The sequence below is a fragment of the Artibeus jamaicensis genome, unplaced genomic scaffold (genome assembly GCF_021234435.1).
Source record: "Artibeus jamaicensis isolate MK-2021 breed Jamaican fruit bat unplaced genomic scaffold, CSHL_Jam_final contig_467, whole genome shotgun sequence".
NCBI classification, from domain to species: Eukaryota; Metazoa; Chordata; class Mammalia; order Chiroptera; family Phyllostomidae; genus Artibeus; species Artibeus jamaicensis.
This window is the reverse complement of record NW_026521845.1, coordinates 10,549,767-10,570,823: the sequence shown is the minus strand read 5'-3', so window position 1 is coordinate 10,570,823 and position 21,057 is coordinate 10,549,767. Positions and strand designations below refer to the sequence as shown.

Sequence of the window (21,057 nt, the reverse complement as noted above, 5' to 3'; positions counted from 1 at the left end):
GCTGGCTACTGCATATACTTTTTCTTTTTTTAAATTATTACCTTAACCTAATCCATTTGGGAACACAGAATGTGATTTTTACTGGAACTGAATTACTTCCTACCTACAATTCAGGCCTCAGTAACAGCGGAGGCCCCCACGCCACCAGCAGCAAACAAGCCTGCCTGTCACAGATGTTCCAGATTCGAGAGATCCTAACATGGGCACAAACTAGAAACACAGTCACATAATTTTCTGCCTCAAAGGGCTTGTTGAGATCACCAGTTTCACTGACGCGGAAACTAAAAGGCCAGTTTTACTGAGAAGGAGTAACCGGCAGGAGCCGGGACCATGGCCCGGGGATCTCAACCCCCAAGTCTCAGGATGCTTTTGTTTTTAGATCGTGAAATCAATTTGCCTAAATGACCAATCAGGCAGCAATGCTTTTCTCTTAAGAATGGATCTAAAATAAAACCCTTCCAGAAAATGCCGCTAGAAACTGATCTAAATGATCGACAGTGTTCTCAGCGAGGAGGGGGTTGTAAGCTCATGTTCCAGTTCTGCGGTTCACAACTGCACCTTTTCACTGCGCTACCCCTGCCCTGGGGCCCCTCATGGCTCCTCACAGGTGCCCTGTTGTTAAAAACTCCTCTACAAACACAAGGAAACGGCCCCTGCGCCTTACCCGGGTCGGTAAGCTTCAGAGCCGTCTTTAATGGTTGGCAGTGTGACTTTGATAGGGTGGCCAGAAGCGGACATGGACTTCTGGTGGCGAGGTCGTGCGGAGGGGACACCGGAGGCCCCAGCGGAGCCCGTGGAAGAGATGCTGCTGGCCGACATCTCCGAGAGGCTTTTCGCGTAAAGCAGAAACGTGGAAAGGAGAGGAAACCGCAGTTGAGTAGCATTTAAGAATTAGACATTTCGAAGGAAATGGATGAACACCTTTCAAATTAAAACACTTAAAAGAAACTAACATCACTGGCGTTATTAGTGACGGAGAAATCAACGGTCTTGAGAAAGACGTGCAGGGTGACTTCACCGCCACCGTCCACGGGAAACATCTACCCACACCTGCCCTCGTATATATGTGGTTCTGAGGTGGGATGGAATGATTTTTACGGATAGAATGACTGTGACTGGGGACCCTTTTCACTCTCTGCAAATCAGTCTGGTGTGTGATCCATCATTACCGCAAACACACTGTTGCTGAAAACACCATTAAAATATCCCTCAGCTCCTATCCCTGAATCGACAAGGTAACTGTGTAGATTAAAGGAACTCCCGAGTAGGACTTAGGACTAGAAAAATACTAAGCCGGAAATCAATCCCCCACTATTTTAATATCTAGTCTAAAGCATTTTATGTCCAAGGAAGACACCTTTCTATGACTTACAGTCAGTGGGACACAATCTCAATGCGTCTGTCAGCTGAGAGGAAACAAATGTAAGGACAGTCTGTCCAGTCGACCGAAATGACCGGGGGTGAAACCCAGCACACAGTTTTGTTAGAACCAGCTCCCTGCCCTTCTGTGCTACACTGAGGAACGGCCCTGCATTGTCACTCATGATGAAAAGCAGCTCAATTTTTAAAATAAAACTAACGCGGTCGATCATTATTGAAAACGAAACACTCTGAGAACTGGGCTGTTCTCGGCGATTGGTGGAGACGCCCCACTTCTTCAGAGGAAGAAGGGAGCGGCAGGTGTGTGGAGAGAATAAGGTCCGAAGGATGAAGATCCGATGAGGATGGGACCATTGGCTTTGTTACAGGCAAAGAGCAAATAGTTGTAGAAAAGATTTTGCTCAGAAATTCTCAGGGTGAGAGATGCACCTCCTGTTTTCCCTAAATATTTTCCCACCTTTCCCCTCCGGCACAGAAGAGAAGACCACCCCCCCCCGCCCCCCCGTTAGAACGGTTGGCGGAGATCTTTCTGTTCTGTATTTCCTCTCCACTCGACCCATCAGCACAGGGCTTCTGGCGAGAGCACTAATGCAGGACCATCCCCCGGGAGGTCGCCTGGCACTGCGACCTTTACCTGCTGTCTTTGCCGTTCTGCAGGGCCATGTACCGGTCTGTGGTCCTTTCACAGACGTATGTATTCCTCCTTGCCATGCTACCACCAGCATACACGTTGTTCTTTAAGAAACGGGGAAAAAAGGCATTTTAAAATTCCGACTGCAGGTGTGGAAAGTCAAAGAAATAACTGAAGCTGCAGAGGCCTCTGGAAAAAACGCATGTCGATTTTAATTGACCAGAACCTGGTATGAGTGAGCTCTCTGTCATCTCTCTCTCTCTCTCTCTCCTATAGGCTGTAGGAGTAAAAGGCAGAGCACATAAGGTCATTATCGTTTCAGCTCACTGTTCTACAGCAGTAGCGAGCAGTTGCTTGGAAGCAACCAGAAAGATGGGTGTTATTCTCTTCTCTGTGAGCCTGGGGTGGGGACAGGTCGACAGAGCAGCGAGTGGTACAGGAAGCTACATGGAACTAGAAGCTAGAGATGAGTCCATGTAAATATTATCAGAAACTGGAACCCCGAGGCGGTGAAGATGGGGGGGCAGCCAAGGGTAATAATGCTAAGAAGAATAAGGTATATGGTCAAAGGCATGAAGCCACCAAGAAAGGGATGAGCAGGTGCCACTCTGAGAATATTTCCTCATTTCAGGTTTGAGCCGGGAGGCAGGCCAACTCTGAGAAGCTCGGAGAACAAAGAAAGACTAACTGAAAAGCAGCTGGTTCTCCTTACTGTGGGCCAGACCCTCCTCACCCCTCACAGCACCCCCGCCACGCCCTTGATTCATGACTGGCACCAAACTGCATACGAATACTTTTCAAAAGGGATGAATACTCTTCTGTTTAATCCCTACTCCTACAGACAAACATTTCCCTGTTTTTTCCATAATCCAGCTTTCACGATTCTTTAAAAATACTCACTAGCTTAAAATGTGTTCAATCATGAGGCCTAGAAAGTTAACAGATAGATATGTTTTAGTACTCTTTTATATTTTAGTCTCTTTACTCTTTCCTGCTGCCATGGAGAAGATCACAATCTCCTAACTCCCTTTACACAATTTCTTGAGTTTGCCGTTGTAAGTGAATAATGTGAGCTACACTTATAAAGTAATGAACAGTCTGCCCTCACAGAACACCCCATTCGTAAACATACAATTAAATGCACTACTAGAATATTAAGTAAATATTACAGAGGAAAGTTTAATGCACCATTCTGTGGTGAGGTTCAGTGCAATTTAAAGAATTCATATTGTATTCTGTTTTGTCCCTACACTGCATTTATGAGAAAGAGAATCCCTTTTGCATGTTCTCAAAATGCATGACTTATTTTAAGATTTTGCCACACTGAAACAACTCTTCTGACGGAAACTCCTGACGATGGATAACCACCACAAATTGCAGCGGACCGGAGCAGGTACTCACACTTGGAATAGCCGAGGACTTCTTCCTCTCTGGCCCCACGAGCGGGCTGGCGGCCATCTCGCTCTTTGAGCCGACCGTGGTACTGCCAAGTTTACGCACGGTCACACTGTCCCACTCCTCCTTCTGGTCACTTTCCACACTGTTGGCCTGAGACCTCTTTGTATAGGACACAGCAGGGGGAATGGATGGACCAGCTATCATTTAAAAAAAAAAGGAAAAAAAGAGCTTAATGAGCTATAAAACAACTGATATATTTTCTTTTTACGTACAAAACCTCTGTATTAAAAATAGCCTTCTTTGCATGTGTTACACTGTGAAGTCAGCTGAAGGTGTTTCATTACAAAAAATGAGGTCAGTCTCTGAGAAAGGGATTCTGCGTGCCATTCGGTGATAGAATCCGTGGGGACCGGGATGACACAGGCACGTGAAGGGGTGAGTGTATGATGCTGAGAACACGCGGGTTCGAGGGGCGGGGGAAATCGGTCTGGGAGTTCGCTTATCTGACTTGCCCCCCACCATGGTCACTAAAACGCCGCTGCTTCTGGTTGGCGGAGATGCTCCTCTGGACCTTCAGGTGAGCTGGGGACTGCAGGGCGCTGCTGTTTAAGTCACTACTGGGCCGCGACCTCTGACTCAAGTGTCCGCCGGATAATGACTCACCGCCTTCAAACTATAAGAAGAAGAGAGACCACCGGGGTTTCAAAACACAACGGTGTTTATGCAGACAACGCACATTTCCTGACCTGCTCATCTATTCCGAGCTATACAAGGAGTCATCTGAGCTCAGAAAGGATTACTTTGCACCCAGAACTGCAAGTTGGCAAACAGGAAGCGAAGGCAATGGATGTAACGGTTTCCACGAGCACGTGGGATCCTTGCTATCTTGTCCCAATGGCTCTGGTGCCTTAGTTTGCACAAAACACCCAATAACTGCTGCCAACCACCAAGTGGCTGTTATATCCCGTGCGAAGCTTTATACAGGTGACGCTGTTTAATAATCATGACCAAATAACCTGTGACTTGTTCATCCACACTTTACAGATGGACCGCTGAGGTTAAGAGGGTCAAGGGACATCTCTGGATTCAAAGTCAAGACCAAATCTAAAGGTTGACCTTGATACTACATGTGTGCGCACGCATTTTGTTTCGTTTTCTCCACCACACTTACAGAACCACATTGCGTTTATTGGCTCTGATCAAGAAATTGCGTCTCTTTAGAACTAAGCAAGGTACATTGGAGATCAGTACACTATCCCTTGCTCTGTAACATAAAAGATATTTTTTGCCAGCAAACTTTCTACCATATCACTGACGTCCCAATGGGTCATCTGAATTCCTACGCAAAGATGCGGGTAACATTGATGACGAAAACTGTAATAGATAACAGCTTACACAGAACACACAGGAACTGCTCCTAGGACTGCAGAAGTATTAACTCATTGAACCCTCAGTGACCCTACCAGGTAGTAGGTACTATGATTAGCCTCATTGTGTAGACAGGACACCAAGGCACAGAGAAATGAAGTGAATCGCCCTAGTCCCACAGTTAAGCAGCTGGCTGGGGTGGGGGTTCAAGACCAATGGGCCTGGCTCCCAAGTTCAGGCTCTGACCACTTGCAGTAGCCTCATTAGTCTATACTCAGCATAGTTCAAGGTTCCTTTTAATTCACACGTGGGCTGGGCTGTATATTTGTCAAATCAGCGCTTCCTTTATACTTAAATTAATTGGAAAATTAAAGAGCTCATGAGTGAAACCTAAAATCTAAGTAGAAACGGTTCGAAGACTTCAGAAATAAGCATTTGTACTATTTCCCCTTTCTTAAAATTCCCTGGACTTCGCTCCTCTGACACCACCTGCCCAGCAAGCCAAGGCCCCTCCCCTCCACTGTGATGGCGGCGCCTACCCGGTGGGGCCGTTGAGAGGACTGGATGGATTAATACTTGTCCCCACAGCAGTTCCTGGCACGTGGCTGAGGATGATGCCCAAATCTTCAAGTCACGCCCTCTGGACCCAGCTCCCCATGTCCCATCGTCTACAAGACAGCTCCCTGCCCCAGAGACCTCCAATTCAACCTCCCCAAGCGGAATGAACTTTCCATCTTCCCCTGAAACCTACTCTCTTCCTATCTTGGCAAATGCACCACAGAAACCAGTCGCTTGTGCTGGAAATCTGAGGGCCTCTCATCCCTCGTTTCCAGCTGGGGTCCGAGTATTGTTAATCTACCTCTGGCGCATCTTGGCTCACTGTCGGTGCCCATCCTCCGAGAAGCTCCCAGAGCCCCTAGTACCCTCCCCGGATCACACACTGCCCCACACTGTTGGCTGCTCATGTGCCCGCCGGACTGAGGGCTCCCGAGGGCAGACACCCCCACGCCTTTCCATTCACAGTATTGAGCACAGTTTCTGATGCCGAGTAGGTTTGATATATGTCGGCTGAATACACTGCTTCACTATTGGGTACTATCTAATTATTAATAATTTCAGCCTATTCTATAAGACGCTTCCCACAGATGTCAGATTTTCAACACACCGTCAGTGCTCCGGGCTCTGTTCCTGCCTCTCCGTTGATGCTGTGATGGTTCAACTGGCATTTGCAGACAGTGATTTTCCTAAACCTGTCTCACGACAGACCTGGCCTGGCCTTGAGAATCCCAAGTGAATGCATCAAAGCCACTTAACACTCTACAAGGTAAAAAAATACTGCAAACTTTTGCCTGGGTCCCCACCTGTACCAATCTCTGAAGATATACACTTTGTTCTGAACGCTGTCACTTCCTCTTGTTTTGGTCACTGTCTTTTCGGCACACCTGGAACAAGCACACTGGCTTCGGCAGGGCTGTTGCATTTGGGATGCACAACTCTAGGGGGCGCCATTCTCAAAGCCTAGACCATGAATGGTACCTCTTGGAACTCAGGCACCAGGCCTGCTTTTGAGTACTAGAGTCTCTTGGTACTCGGCAATGAAATCAGTGTATAACTTAGCATCTTGAATTTTGAATTCGAATACATAACGATGTTGGGGTTTTTATGTTATTTCTGATTACACCCAGGATCTATTTGCTAACATTGTATCTTAGACTTAGCCATTGCTAGCTCAAGAAATGACTCAGGTGACAAAGCGACAAAGGTGAGAAACTTACTTCAGGTGGTTTTCTACCTAGGAGAATATAAGTAGCCATCACTTCGTCATATTTCTGATTTATTAAGGCGTCATTGATCTCATCTCGCGCAAAACCCATGGTCACCATGACATCTGAAAAGGAAAAAAAATGCACATTTCCTGAAAATGGGTTTTAGGGAACACACGGACAAAAAACAGGCCAAGTCTGCCCACATTATATATGAAAACGAACTTCTGGAATTTTAAAGTGCAGTATCAATCATAAACACTTGTGGATTGCTAACAGATACGGTGTGTCCGGATGCCGTGTGGTCACAGCTTCTCGCGCAGAGATTATCCCCAGCGTGGGCTCGACGTGACCGGGCCTGTTCTGTTCACTGCCCAGCGCATTCCTGAGCTGAATTCCTGCGTCCACCCAGAGACTCAGTATCTATCTGCGTGTGTGTGTGTGTGTGTGTGTGTGAGAGAGAGAGACACACACACACTCCTTTCTCTATCAGCACACCCTCAGCCGCTCACAGAGTAATTTCACAATTTCTGCTTTCTGATCTGGAGGCAGGTTGATGCCTCTCTGGAAGGCTTGGATTCCACAGTTGTTCCGATCAGGTTCCTAACACCCTAGAACGTTCCCCCGTCCGCTCCTAAGCCAGGCAGGAGCACAGTGGAGAGGATCCCGTTTTGAGGTGGTAAAGGCTGTGGATGCAGAATGGGGCTGGGCATGGGAGGATGGACCCCGCTGAGTCGCAGAAAACAGAGAGGAGGAGGCCCTCGTCACTCGAGGCCCCCGCATTTTTGGTTGACATACATGCAATGTCTGGCTGATGTTTATCAGTCTGGTCCCTGCTGATACCTCAGTCATTCTTCCTGCTAGAAATTGCTGAAAAGAAGGAATGAGGCTTGTCTACATTACTTTAGTTTTTATATCACTGTTGCCAACAATCGAATTAGACTATAACATGCATGAGAATAAACTAAGGAACTTGAAATTTGCAATGTTTAGTATACAATCGGGGAAAGAAAAGGTGGTAACTCGGGCACCTGTCAAATAAAACTTGCTTCCTGTTTGCATTCTTGAGCATTACGGGACCCTTGCTTACTGCCTAGGGAGGCACCTCTCAATGTATTTAAATACTTACCTATTCTTTTTGTGTCATTGAAGTCTGGTTCAGGCTCAGAATACGGCTTCAGCTCCTCTTCTTCGTGACCGACATTCATCCACCGATCTTTCATTATTTGCTAGGAAATAAATTCTACATTACGTTTGGCCAACCAGAGCATCCCACCACTTGTTTCAGCTCTATTTTAGCGAACAGGGACCAAGTCATGATGGCGTCTTTCAACCGTGTCAGGAATGTCTTGCCAGAGTGCGCTTTTGAAAGGCCTCCCTGGACAGGAGGGGGTTCGAGACCAGAGGGGTAGGATCCATGAAGGGGCTTTGGCTGGGATGCAGGGGACAGACAATGCTGCTCTGAATGAAAGGGAGGCAGGGGCAACAGAAAACAAGAATTTTCAATGTATAAAAATCAACAAAACCCCATGACGGGCTACTGGGGAAGAAGAGACAGGGCCAGGGCCACAAGAAATGGAAGGCGACGCCCAGAGATGTAGGACTCAGCTCACAGATAAATAGTAACAGCCGATCGATTCTCCAAGAGGAGTGCAGAGAGTGAGAACGCAGGGCAGAGAGCCCAAGGGAGAGCCCCAAGGAACGCGGGCACCTCGGGCCAGGAGGAGAAGGCCTCCGACGAAAGTAAATGGAGGAGGGAAATCTGCTCTGCAGAGAGCAACGTGGAAGATGGCGAGACAGGAGTTTTTCAAAGAGGACGAAGGGGTGACCTGTCAAATAAGGTGATAACTAAAAAAGGAACCAACTGTGTTTAGCAACCCTTTAGTGAGGGCTGTTTCAGTGGGGTGGTGGCCAGAGGGCAAGGCATGCGGGTGGATGGTGACGACCTGGGCCCGTGTCTGAGACGCCTGCCAGCAAGGGAGGTGGCTAGAGGTGGCTCTGGATGGGGGCTGGGGGGGGGGCGGACGCCTGTTTTTCAACGGAGGGTATTTCGGCGTCTGGAAAGGCCGAGGGGAAAGGGGTCAGTAGAGTGGAGCGGGGGCTTGGATGGCACAGAGGAAAGAGCTTCACCGCAGGGTCACGTGTGCTGAATCTGGCACAGGAATGGATGGGTAAGTCTTGGACCGGAGACAAGGCAACTCTCTCCACCATGACCAGGGAAACGAGACGGGGGCCCAAGCAGCAATGTTCAGAGGATGTCCGTGGGAAATGAAGAACTCGTGACCATTGGTGTCTATTTTCCCAGTGGATTACAAGACAAGGACATCTGTCTGGAATGTCCTTTGTTTCCCATCTAAGTTCTTTGTTTTTTCAAGCTCACAAGGTCCATACAGGCTCCAGCTCCTTTTGTTACTGTTTCGGGTGCTCTGATCTTTGCCGGCAATTCAGCGCAAAGTGTCTTCGGCAAATATTTTGTGTTTACCCGTTAATGATCTATGTCCCACCTGACCAGGAAGCCAAACAAAGAATGCCCTGTGTCTGACTTGTTCGATAGGCAGATGCAGCACCAATATATACCCAGTGCTTCAACGCTCAAATTGCGTCTGCAGACTGAATGAAGAGCACGTCTGGTCCGTATTACTCGTCCGCCCTTCCTTTGGGTTCCCCTGGAGCTCTGCTTCCACCCTATTGTTCCTGTTATCACAGTCCTCCTTCCATCACAGCTAGTCGGACAGCGGCCCCTCTCCTTTACTACACTTAACGGCCCGGAGGATCAAGACTGTGCCTCATGCTAGCTTTCTCGGAACAAGGCTTGTTGCCTTTGAACCAGGCGGTGTTTACAAATAGGGCCTGGGTAAAGGAAAAGGCAGAGATTAGTAACATAGGACAGCTGAGGAAGTGGGTGAAACGTCCGGGAGACAGACCGCAGAGGACTGAACTGGACGTGAGGGAATGGAAGGAAGAAGGACCGTAGAGAGATAATCTAAACCACCTAGTGATAAAATTCATTTAAGGAACGAGAGCAAGGATGGAATCCAGCGGGTTTTTAAGGCTTCTAACTCAGGTGCCTGGCAGAACTGGGAATCCGAATTAAGTAAGAAATGCAGGAGCAATACCAGATCTGAGAGTTGGAAGATAAACAATTATAAGCAAACTTACAGTGATAATCTGAATTTTCTAAAATTTCTCAATCAAACTGTGTTTATTTGGTGCTCATTTTGTAACCATTGTCTCTCTGTGCACATGAAGGAAAAACCCCACGCCTATACAAAATTCCTCTGCGGGGACCACAGAGTTAATATTCAAAACCAGAGAAGAAGTGTCCCCAGGAAAAGCAGGTGCTGTGTGATGGGGGGTGGGGGTGGGGGGGTGCTCTCATGTGACCCCGGCTGGGAGGCTTCGGGCAGGGTCGAAATTGCTGGGCCAAAACCCGCCCAGGGCCCGCTGACTGACCTAATCCACTTCGATTTCATCTGAGATCCCAGAACAAGAAACAGTGAAGTCAAACAAGATTCCAAACTTAACAAAAGAAGGTTTGCTCCAGCCACCACTGCCAACCAACGTGAATGACTCCTTCCTGGCAAATTCCAACCAAATAACTGATTCAGACGAATGGTAAGGAATTAAATTAACAACAGAGAGCCACACCTTCCACTCAGGTGCACATAAAAAAATGACGGACTTTAGGATGGCCGGACGGAAAGAATTCGTCTTAGATGGTTTCAACCTTTGTAAAATGACATCATGTGCTTCTGAGTTTGTCCTTAGAAATCTTGGCATTTTTTAAAAAGGCGATTGTTGTCAGCAGGATCATTGGCAGTACTGTCGCTTGTACGGGCCAAACATAAATGAACTGCTGAAGATGATCAGAGCTGAGCCAAGAAAAGGTATTTTTCAGGGGGACCGAAGAGCACAGAGAAAGAGCAGAACGTAGGAGCTTGACTTTAGCTCAAATTCTGCATTATTTTAAAGGTGACACAGTCCATCCTGGTCAAGAACTGGAAATAAAAGAAAAAATAGACATATAGTTTTTCGTGTGTGTGTGTGTGTGTGTGTATGTGTGGAATAGCACAAAAGTTTTGCAGTTTCTTTCTAATAAAAACATCTAGATGCATCAATATTTACATAAACAGGAGATAAAAACTTGGTGCACAACATAAAAACACAAATCCTTTAAAAATCAGGTGATACTATCCCTCCCATTATCAGTGCGATTCGGAAGAGCTGGCAGCATTCATACACACAACCTAAAAAAATTATGTAGCAGTTTCAGATCTAGAAACAACCATGTAAGTCATGCAGACCGACTCTGAAACTAATTTCATTACTTCTATTTTCATGGAGGCAGTTCATTTATAAGGCTTTAAGAAATACTTCAGTGATGTTTGCAGTCATATCTGAGAAGCAACTGGAAGGTGTTAAATAAGTTAAAATAGGTAGCTTAGTAAGAAAATAAGTAGCCACCCAAAATTGTCTAAATCAAATTTCGATGTTAGTAAATTATATGCCGAAGAAAGACTAGCATTTAAGAAATAACTCACGACACACAAGAAACACCAAAAAGAAATACATGAAGTTTCATTTTTTAGAAATATGGGAGATATTTCCTATTAAAATGTACAGAGCAACTACAAATCTCCAAGGCTGATCAGACCTGTTTAGACAAGCAGGAGGAATGGTTAATCTAGTCATTAAAAATATTGAGTGTTATCCTTAGTGAAATAAATAAAAGTTAAAGCAGTTATGGCGAACAACAGTATTACCACAAAGGCATCAAACAGCAGAAATTTTGACAGCCCCTGCTGAATCAGGCTGTGGACAACGGGCACCTTCAAATGCCCCGGCTCGCACAGGGTCTTTGGGCACCAACACACGGAACTGTCGGACCGTTAGCACCCTTTGACCCCATAATTACATTCTGGAGAATTCATCTAAGTATGTATCTCGAAGGGAAATTAGTATATCACCTTAATTTTTAGCAAAAACAATGAAAGCAACGCAAATGTGCAAAAGCAGGGAATAGTTAAATAAAACATGATGCATGATCCAAGAAAGACAACATCGCAATCAACAAGGAACTCACACTCAGGATAAGGCAAAAGCTAGGTACCCAAAGCCTTTGAGTTAAAGAGAAAAAAGACTGCAGCATGATACGCAAAGGGTACAACTCTATAAAAATTTATGTTTACCCACTGTAATTAGTGTTTTGAAAATAGCAGCTTTTTATAGTTTATGGGGTTCTTTTGGTTATAAAATTGACAATAAAATTGGTATGAAAAAATAAAAGTGAAGACTAATTTTTGACATCACTGTCATTTCGAGTTGCTTAAGGTATGGTGTCAGAAATATTTTTTTCTTTAAGTGTCAGGTTTCTCTGGAAAGTCATTTCTGGGACACTCTGAAGCATACCAGGCTTCGTAGGGTGATTTCTGCAATATTCTAATATTTCCAATGTAGACTCCTGGTTCTGTGGCTGGGAAACTTAGTTTTGATAAACTGGAACAGGTTCCAAGTATACATCAATATACTTGATGTATATTCAAATACATCAAGTTGAGTTTCTGATGATCAAATGTTTGCATAATAATGATTCGGCTTTTTAAATTCAACTCAGAGAATTCTAATACTTTAATACTTTGAATTTTAATGCTAAGAATAGATTTAATATTTGGCCACTGGAAATTAATCCTGTTTAAAATACTAAGTATATCTTACATCTTCTCAACTATCCGCGAATATATATATTTGTGACATCTGTCCTACCAAGTAATTTTTGTGTGATCCTTTGCTTGGCTAATGCGCTGGGCCGATGCATCAACTCTGGGCATTTTATGAAGTGACACTCAGGTAAATGAGACTCCTATGATAAAAGTGAGTCATAAAGCAAGATTAGGAGGGACTTACGTTCCCATACCATTTTAGAATGGGAATATGAGCCTCAACCAGTTTAACTGGTTAACAATGTCCCATAACTTTCTATGAATGATGGTTGAAAGGAAGTTTACAAAGGCAGTATGTGGAAGTAGCTTTTCTACCGCACACATTTCTCTATTAAAACATTAACATATTTTTTTACCCCCAAAGGAAAAAAATCACAGGAAGAAACTCATTAGATTTAAACAAATAATTCAGTAAAAAATATCTGATAATTGATTCACTGACAAAGCATTTAAAAATAATCTGGCAATGGAAGTCACCATCTCTTAACTTCCATCAAAACATACTGTATCTTGTAATGAAAAATACTTGTGAAAATAAAATCACAAAGCCCAAACTAATCTGAGATCTCTGTACCCAGAGATGGCTCTCTGAAGGCACGGAGTCCGTGCCAGAAAGTCCCATGGCTACTCCAAAAAAAGTACAGTTTAAAGAGGTTATTTGTTTGAACTGTCTACCCTATCTGCTAAGGCAAATAAATGAAGACAAAAGTATTCTAGTGAACAATACATGCTGAATTAAGTCAGTACAGGTAAAACATCACTCTTGAAAAAAAAAAACACCAGGCAAAATACTTCAGAAATAAGTTGTTCTAAAAATTTTTTTAAATAAAAAAGAAGTAAATTGTTTTGATTTCAGTATCAGAAGGAACAAAGGGGAGACATTTCGGTTAAGAGTCTCTGATGTTCTGCCACTATAACAAACAGTATATTTATAATATCATCTATCATAAATAACCTCACAGGCGGAATGTGAGTAGGTAACACACCAGTCCATTAAGAAATGAAATACCTGTTTCCAATGTTCTACTTGAATATGTGTCAATTTTCTGTACTGATGCTGCGATTTCTATATAAACCTTAAGATACTAATTTCAGATATAGCCACAAAGTATTTACCGGATTCGAATTCCCACTGTCTCCTTTTATCTTCAGAATATTTGTACTTACTAAATACAAGGTTTCTGTATTGGATTGAGCAACATGTGACAAGGCTTAGGTTTGCCTGCTGCTCCAACTAAAACTCCATTTCCTCCTGATTCCTGTTGTGTTAATTTCATACTTCATTTCCGGACAAAGAAGAAACAACAGCCTTTGTAGACACCTACTGTGATACCTCAAATAGTGAAAGAATCACGTTACTCTTCTAGCTCAAAACAAAAGACGAATTAGACGATTTGGCAATTTTCTTTAAGGAAAAAAAAAAAAACACCGCAGGGAAAAAATTATTTGAAAATGCTCTTCAGTTCCCAGACTATTTTAACTGTTGCACGAAAATCCGCAGCACCAAAACCGGACTCACTTCCAAGCTGCCTCTTTTGATGGGATTCAGCACTAGTAACTTCTTCAGAAGGTTTTCACAGTCGGTGGACATATAGAAGGGAATACGGTACTTCCCTCGTAAGACTCGCTCCCGCAGTTCCTGAAAAGAGCGAAAGAAAAGCCCTTGTTCTCAGCTGTCATTCAAACGCACGTGCGCAAGGAGAACCCGGGACTCTCTCGGGGTTAGCGGGTACCTTTAAATTCTGGCCATCGAAAGGCAAGGAGCCACTGACTAACGTGTAGAGGATGACGCCAAGACTCCACACGTCCACCTCGGGCCCGTCGTATTTCTTCCCTTGGAAGAGCTCCGGAGCCGCGTAAGGGGGGCTGCCGCAGAACGTGTCCAATTTGTTCCCGACTGTAAATTCGTTACTAAAACCAAAGTCAGCAATTTTAATATTCATGTCAGCATCAAGGAGAAGGTTTTCAGCCTAAGAGGAAAATAATAAAAAGGAGAATGTAAAGAGCCTACATCACATCAAATCTCCGTTAGAACTGTTTCTGATCCCAACCACCTCTCTTCTGCCTCTCGTTTGTCAGTGGGATAGCTGGTCAGTGGGACCAGCAGGGCGGGTTCAAGTGTATCTGGTCCGAGTTACATCAGCAAAGGACTGATTCAAGCACAACACAAGTGACAGCTCTTGTTTTTATGTGTGTCTGCAACTGTTTAAGAAAGGCTATTTTAAACCCACTTTTCTTCAAGGTCGGTGACATCCTGGTACTGTATTTTAATGTGTTCTTAGCCGGAAGAACATTGGTCATCATAACACAAATCCATTTTGGGCTTAGAGCAACAAAGTTTATCCAACAGTGCCCTATTTTAATAGAGGATCATTGCTTAATGCAAAGCTAATGCCTACAATAACTGCCCATTGGGGCTTCTGGGACTACTGAGTTCAATCCTTTGTCCTCTCCTACGAAATGCTTCCTCAACAAAGTTCTGTGCTTTCACTAAAGCAATGCGATACAATACAGGCTCCATTAGATCTTGTCTGTTAAAGCTTCCTTTTGCTGGTTTGAAACTAGATTCTCTCCTGGAGGTCTATTCTGGGAGAAAGCAGTGATTCGCCGCTCCCTCCCTCCACGTTCTGAGACCCTAGTTTTCCAAAATCCTAAATCAGAATCACTCCAAGAAAAAGTCTAAAATGTGCCCTTGGTAAATGCAAGTGAGTCAAGAAAGTTATTTGCTTTTGTACATTTTTAAAAATCAAACTCTGTTACAACTGATAAGCTAAGAAAGTTTTAGGTTACTTTGTAGATGTGTTTTATCAGGTTCCAAAAAGGAGTAATACTTTGAGCATTAAAAGGCAACCATGGATTATGAGATGGTATCTGTAAGCCACATGCCTGATAAAGGGCTAGTATGCAAAATCCAGGGTGGGGAAAAAATAGGTTTACGTTGTTCGTATGGAAAATAACACAGTACCTAAAAAATAATAACGTAAGACTAAACTCTTGTGTTCTGCATACTCACAACTGTAAACCTACTTTTGCCTATGCTATCTGTAAGGAAGTCACAGAGCTCAATAGGAAGAAAACAAAACAAAACAAAAAACAACTAAAAAACTGGTCAAAGCACCTCAATAGACATTTTTACAAAGCATACAAGTGGCCAACAGGTACAGGAAAAGGTGCTCAACACCCCTCGTTGTCAGGGAAACGCAAATCAGAAATCACAATGAGACAGCAAACACCTGTCAGGATGGCATCAACAGTGTAAGTGCTGGGGAGGATGTGGAGAAAAGGGAACCCTTGAACACTCTCGATGGAAATGTAAATCGGCACAGACAGTATGGAAAATTGTATGGAGGTCCTTGAATGATTAAAATGAGAACTCCTCTGGGATCCAGCAGTCCCTCTTTGGGATACACGCCCCATGGGAACGAAATCGGTGCCCCCAAGAGGGATGGCTGCTCCCATGTTTGTTGCCACAAATGTTTCCTATCATACATGTGTTACATCAAAATACCTCACTTGATACTAATCAGATACATGTGATGTTCACAAAAAAGTTTAACATTTTCCCTTATTTCTTTGAGCCTTAACGTAAAGAATGAGAATTGGCTCTTAAATCTGATCAAACTGGATCTGTGCCCAGACCTTGCTTCTGACTGAATAGGACCTTAAGGCATTTTCACTTTGACACCAAGTCCCACAACTATCTGTCACAATGAGCTTATTAATGGCGAATCAAATCCTCTCGCCTTGAATGCTAGATAACTACTTGCATATTTTCATTTTCTCAGTGAAATATTGCCTTTTATAAAGTTGCTGTGAAGAATAAATGAAAACTAGTTTCCTTGTATGGGGGCCTGGCACAATCAGGCAACCAGAGATGGTTCTAATGTTGTAAACTATCAGTTAAGAATTTACAATTTTCCGTTACAAAACCGGTGGCTTACCTTAAGATCACGGTGAACAATGCACTTTTGATGGCAATACTGCACAGCAGATACAATCTGAAATAAATATTTGGGAAAAAGATTTTTAAAAAGCACCATTTCCCCCAAGTATCAGCTCCACTTTAGATAAATCGCTAACTTGAAGTTTAAAGTAATATTTAATAGCTTCACTGTTCCTTTACTTCACAAAATTATATGTATCGAAGTCAAAGTGCTGAAAACTCACTCTTAAATGCAGAAAATGTGGAAAAGTAGTATTTGCTTGAAACAATATACCAAAATGTTTCTTTGTCGGAGTGGTAAAGATTTTTATGGGCGGTTATATTTCTCTGTTTATACGATCGAATGTGTACAATTTGCAGCTTTGGTTAAATAGTTTGTTTATTCCAGTGTTGGAGTAAGAACTTTGGCAAACGTAAATCAGTATTCCAAAATAGTTGGTTCAAGTTCAAAGAGCAGAACCCTATTTTAGGAATTACATCAAATGTGTTCAACACATGTTTCTTTAGTGAGGCCAACTGACTCAGAACTTATCGGTGGGGTATTTAGCAATATCTTTCATGTGTTCAAGTATGAAAAAGTGGGGAAAAATTGTGCCTTAACAATAGACACCCTTATTAAAAGAAAAGAATAAAAAATAAAATTTCATTTTAAACCTGTCTCTAAGTCAGGTGGGCAAATCTGTCACTAGATTTTAGATGCAATTTCAACCATTACTTCAGGCTCATTGGGGACAAAGTCGAAACTGGGAAAACCCCAGCAGATTAAGAGCCAAAGACACAAATTAGAAATAGGGTGTAGCAATGCTTTCATAATAATGTACCACGGTGAACAGAGAATTGGAAAGAGTTTCCAATTCTTATAGCAATCGAGTGAGAGCTATTGGGTACAAACAGTTATATCTGATGTCTAGGAGGACAACCACTTTAATGCACAACAGAACATTCAATTCTGTGGATTCAGTTAAATGCAAACACAGTCTGGATATTAAATATTGGTTACGCATTGACAAATGGAGAGAGTAATGAGGTTTCTGAAAGCCCAATGATGACATGAGGGATGAACATGTTAAGAGGAGTATGGGTTAAAACAAAACTCCTGGGTTCTCAGGGGTGAAACAGGCAGTTTGGTACTCTAAAATCATCCTGATGTATATTAAAATGGTTCAAAGGACAAAGAAGACATGGATTCAAAACAAAATCAACACATGATGAGTAACACGTAATTCGATTACATTTATTTTGAGTCAATAGTCAGTTTATTGAGTACCTGCTATGTGCAAGAAAATGGGCTGGGGCAAACACCAAAATTAACACTACAGGGAATCTGCCCCTAAGGAGCCGGCAGTTTGATCAGGAGGAGAGGACATGTGTGCGAGGAACCACAACACAAGGCAGAGCTATAGAAGCGGAAGTACAAAGAAGGGAGGAAATACAGAAAACTACACAACTGATTCAGTCCGCAGTGCTTCCTGGAGTGGGCGATACTTGATCTAGGCCATCCTTGAAGGACAGTAAGAGTTTAGGGCGTGGAGGTTTGGTGACGAGGCGGAAGCAGGTGAGAGGGTGCTCAGCACCGATGCTGAGGCCAAATGCTATTTGGAGCTGGTGGGATATGGTAACGGTAAACCTTGACAGACAGGCTGGCAAGTCTCTGAATTCCAGACTAAGCAGGTACTGCATACCTGCTCCATGTTTCTGAGTAAAAAGATTATGAATGACAATGATCGGGCTGAAGCATGAGTCCCCAGAATACGGAAGAACCTCACAATGAATATTTATAGCATGTTTTCTGAAGCAATAGGCTTCAAAATTCTAATATCCAATGTTCACTAAGATAAGGCCATTAGCCAAGAGATCTATATATTTATATACGGATATTAATACTTCTTACTGAACACAACACATGGCTAGAGTATGTTCACACTACAGGGCTATGTTTGTACCATGGATGACAGAAATTTGCTGCTAATATTATCTTTTTCAAGTCTCTTTGTCTTGATACAGTGAAGGGGGCAAGTGATAGATAACGATTTGCTTGCCAAACATGCATTTCACATTGGCCAGAACAATCTCTACGAAGGCAGCTCTGTAGGCACTTCTGAAATAAAACTCCCATGGGCCCCAAGGCTTTAAGAATGGAAAGGTAATTAAGGAGAATGCTCTGTATTAAGCATTCATTCTCCCCAAGCTCTACAACCTCTGACCTCCAGCAGGCAGACATGGTGGTTTACAGTATTACCACACTTCTCTAGCCAGGTACAATCTCTGCCGTGGAAGAAATTCTGAGTCTGACTCACTGCAAGAACCCCAGTCCCAAGTCCAAGTTTCACTGCATTGTTTGATGGCCAGACCCGCCCTTCTCCAAACACCGGTAAGTGGGATGCAGGAATTTCCCTGCAGTCCTTCTGTTACAGGTCGTGAAAACATGAGTCACTGTCAGCCCTACGCTGCCTGTGAGACCAGACATGCTGGCGTGGTGCTGTGAGAGGCCACTGTTAGGGTGCCTTTGCAGTTTGTTAGTAAGTGGGGAAGGAATTCCAAAGCTTGAAGTAGTGGCCTTGCTATTGGAAGAGTTGAGTCAACACTGGGATTTTCTCACAGGCCACCCAATCCTGAGGAGTCCAGAGGCACTGTGGGATTGATGGCTGCTAAAGTGGCCTTGAACTGTCCAGCGCCTCTGCTGTATCTGACACTGGAGTCAAGGGCATAGGGTATGAACCGTTGGAGAAGCTCGGAAGCAGAGGGGAAGAATAAAACCTGTTCAGCTTTGATAGAGCATCCTCTGAACTGATTACAGACTTTGTTTTGGGAGACCTCTGTTGTGACTCTGTCATGGAATCATGACTTTTCAGAACACAGTGTGCAAAAGGCTTTATGTCAAAGACATACCTAGACCTTTCAATCAGGATAGAGTCCTAGAGGCAGGCATCTTAAAACAGCCGACTCTAAAAACAACTGGCAATAAGGAAGCAGCTTGGAGAAACCAAATGGAGTTCAGCCGTGTACCATCAAACTCTCTCCTGTCCTAGCTGCCCAGGTCCAGGCTTACCTGAAGTAAAGTGCAGTGGTCACTTTTAATGTCCCTGTTATGTTATTTCAGTACTGTCACTGTGGTTCTAGTACACAGCTGATGAGCCAGGAAATCCCAATGGGCATGAAATATTCCCACTGGGATCTCAGTGTGTATTTTAAAGACTTACTACTCACTCTTACTTTTGGTCAGCTGGTTTGTGGTATAGTAAGTTGTCTGCTGAAACTTTACTTCAGTAAATGTTTAAAATGAGAATTTATTAATGTGTCATTTTTTACAGTAATTTATACCATATGCTAATTTCAATCCCTTCTTTCCTAAAAATTAAAAATAAAATCCTAGATCAACTTAAAATTGTTTTTTTCTTATTTGGTCATTTCTGTAACAAGTCATATTCAAGTTGAATTGGAAATACAAATATCTTACCATATTCTTCTGCCACATTTGCAAGGTTCTTGTCTACCTGACTAAATAAAATTGACCATAGTCTTTAAATGTATAAAAATATGAGTTCTAATACCAAGGCATCTTTAAGTACAAAAGAAAATAAGACAATAACCCCTTTACACACTGCACATATATGCTGTGTATACAGAGCTAACGATACTTGATAATAATGATTAGATAAAGGCTTAAGTACTTCTTTTCTATCTCAGTCCAGTTTATATCTCCAAGACTATCAATTCATGAGTCTCACCTATAAGCATTTTGCTACTTGTAATCATCTAAAAATAACCATGTGCAACTCTTTTCAATTTAAATTCAGGAAGAAGAGATTTCTTTTTCAGTGTTCCATTCATAAAAAGTATAAGAAAGCAAGACTTTTTCTTTGTAAAACACCATATACCCTGAAGTGCCGTTTGTGATACTATCCAATGCACATCACTAGAAATAGCAGCAAAACAAAGTTGAAAACCACTTTCCGTACCTGCCTAAATTTTGCACGGGCCTCTTTTTCTTTCATCCTTCCATGGGCAACTAAGTAATCAAATACTTCACCTGAATCAGAAAGGTAAAGCAGGCAGTAAAATATACATAAGATTTTCAATTCACAATATATGCAATGTCAAGTTTTGGCCTTGTTTTTTAAAGAAGCTTCTGGCCCACGATTTTCTGAGAGTGCTACATAAATCACAAACTATTCCATGAATAGAGAAAAAAAAAAGGAAAAAAAACTGCATATAGAATGGAGTATTGGTAGCAGCTTAGTGACTCAGCAAAACTCTTTAAAGAATTGTAAAAACATAACCAAGATAACTTGTCTTCTGCTTTTCAAGTATTACGTAAAAAAAAATACAGTCAACTCTTTATTATCCGTTCTAATAAAGGGAAGCCACAGCCTGGGCAATCAGAAATGACATTTGGCTTTGTCTTTGGGGCCTACACTTCAAATAAAATAACAAGAGTCTTATTATGTTGGATCTCTCTCTTTTAAATTCGCGTAGCCTTGGTCCAATTCCATCTCACCATTTCCACGCACATTGATTTCTTTCTTTCCCTTCTTACACTCTGATTACACTTATTCACACCATACTCATCCCATCTACTGTGTGGCTAACTATTATTATACAGAATGAAGTCATCCTTATGTGCGTTTCCTGTGACCCCAGATGAACTTCCACATATTTGAGCACCATCATCCTATCTGTGCTTTCTTTGTATTCCCAGCCTCATGACAGAACACAAGGTGGACAGACACACGTATTTGTTGAAAGAATTTACGGACAACTAAAAACAGGAGAGATTTTCTATTGGATCTACTACTCTATGTGACTTCATTTTTTCTAGTCAATAATAGTAAAAAAAAAAACCCTCAAAGTAAT

At 42.9% G+C, this 21,057-nt stretch overlaps 1 protein-coding gene across 2 annotated transcripts in view; it reads right to left on the bottom strand.

The window, feature by feature from the left end:
• MARK1 (microtubule affinity regulating kinase 1) overlaps window positions 1-21,057 on the bottom strand; it is a 73,339-nt gene that overhangs the window by 12,246 nt on the left and 40,036 nt on the right. For both annotated transcript variants that reach the window (XM_037128348.2, XM_053667313.1), the window contains 10 exons: window positions 20,163-20,233; window positions 16,202-16,258; window positions 13,994-14,230; window positions 13,780-13,899; window positions 7,670-7,769; window positions 6,553-6,665; window positions 3,929-4,082; window positions 3,413-3,606; window positions 2,015-2,115; window positions 665-829 (listed from right to left, as the gene is read on the bottom strand). In XM_037128348.2, the coding sequence (XP_036984243.2) occupies window positions 665-829; window positions 2,015-2,115; window positions 3,413-3,606; window positions 3,929-4,082; window positions 6,553-6,665; window positions 7,670-7,769; window positions 13,780-13,899; window positions 13,994-14,230; window positions 16,202-16,258; window positions 20,163-20,233 (1,312 nt within the window). The remainder of the gene's footprint in view (window positions 1-664; window positions 830-2,014; window positions 2,116-3,412; window positions 3,607-3,928; window positions 4,083-6,552; window positions 6,666-7,669; window positions 7,770-13,779; window positions 13,900-13,993; window positions 14,231-16,201; window positions 16,259-20,162; window positions 20,234-21,057) is intronic.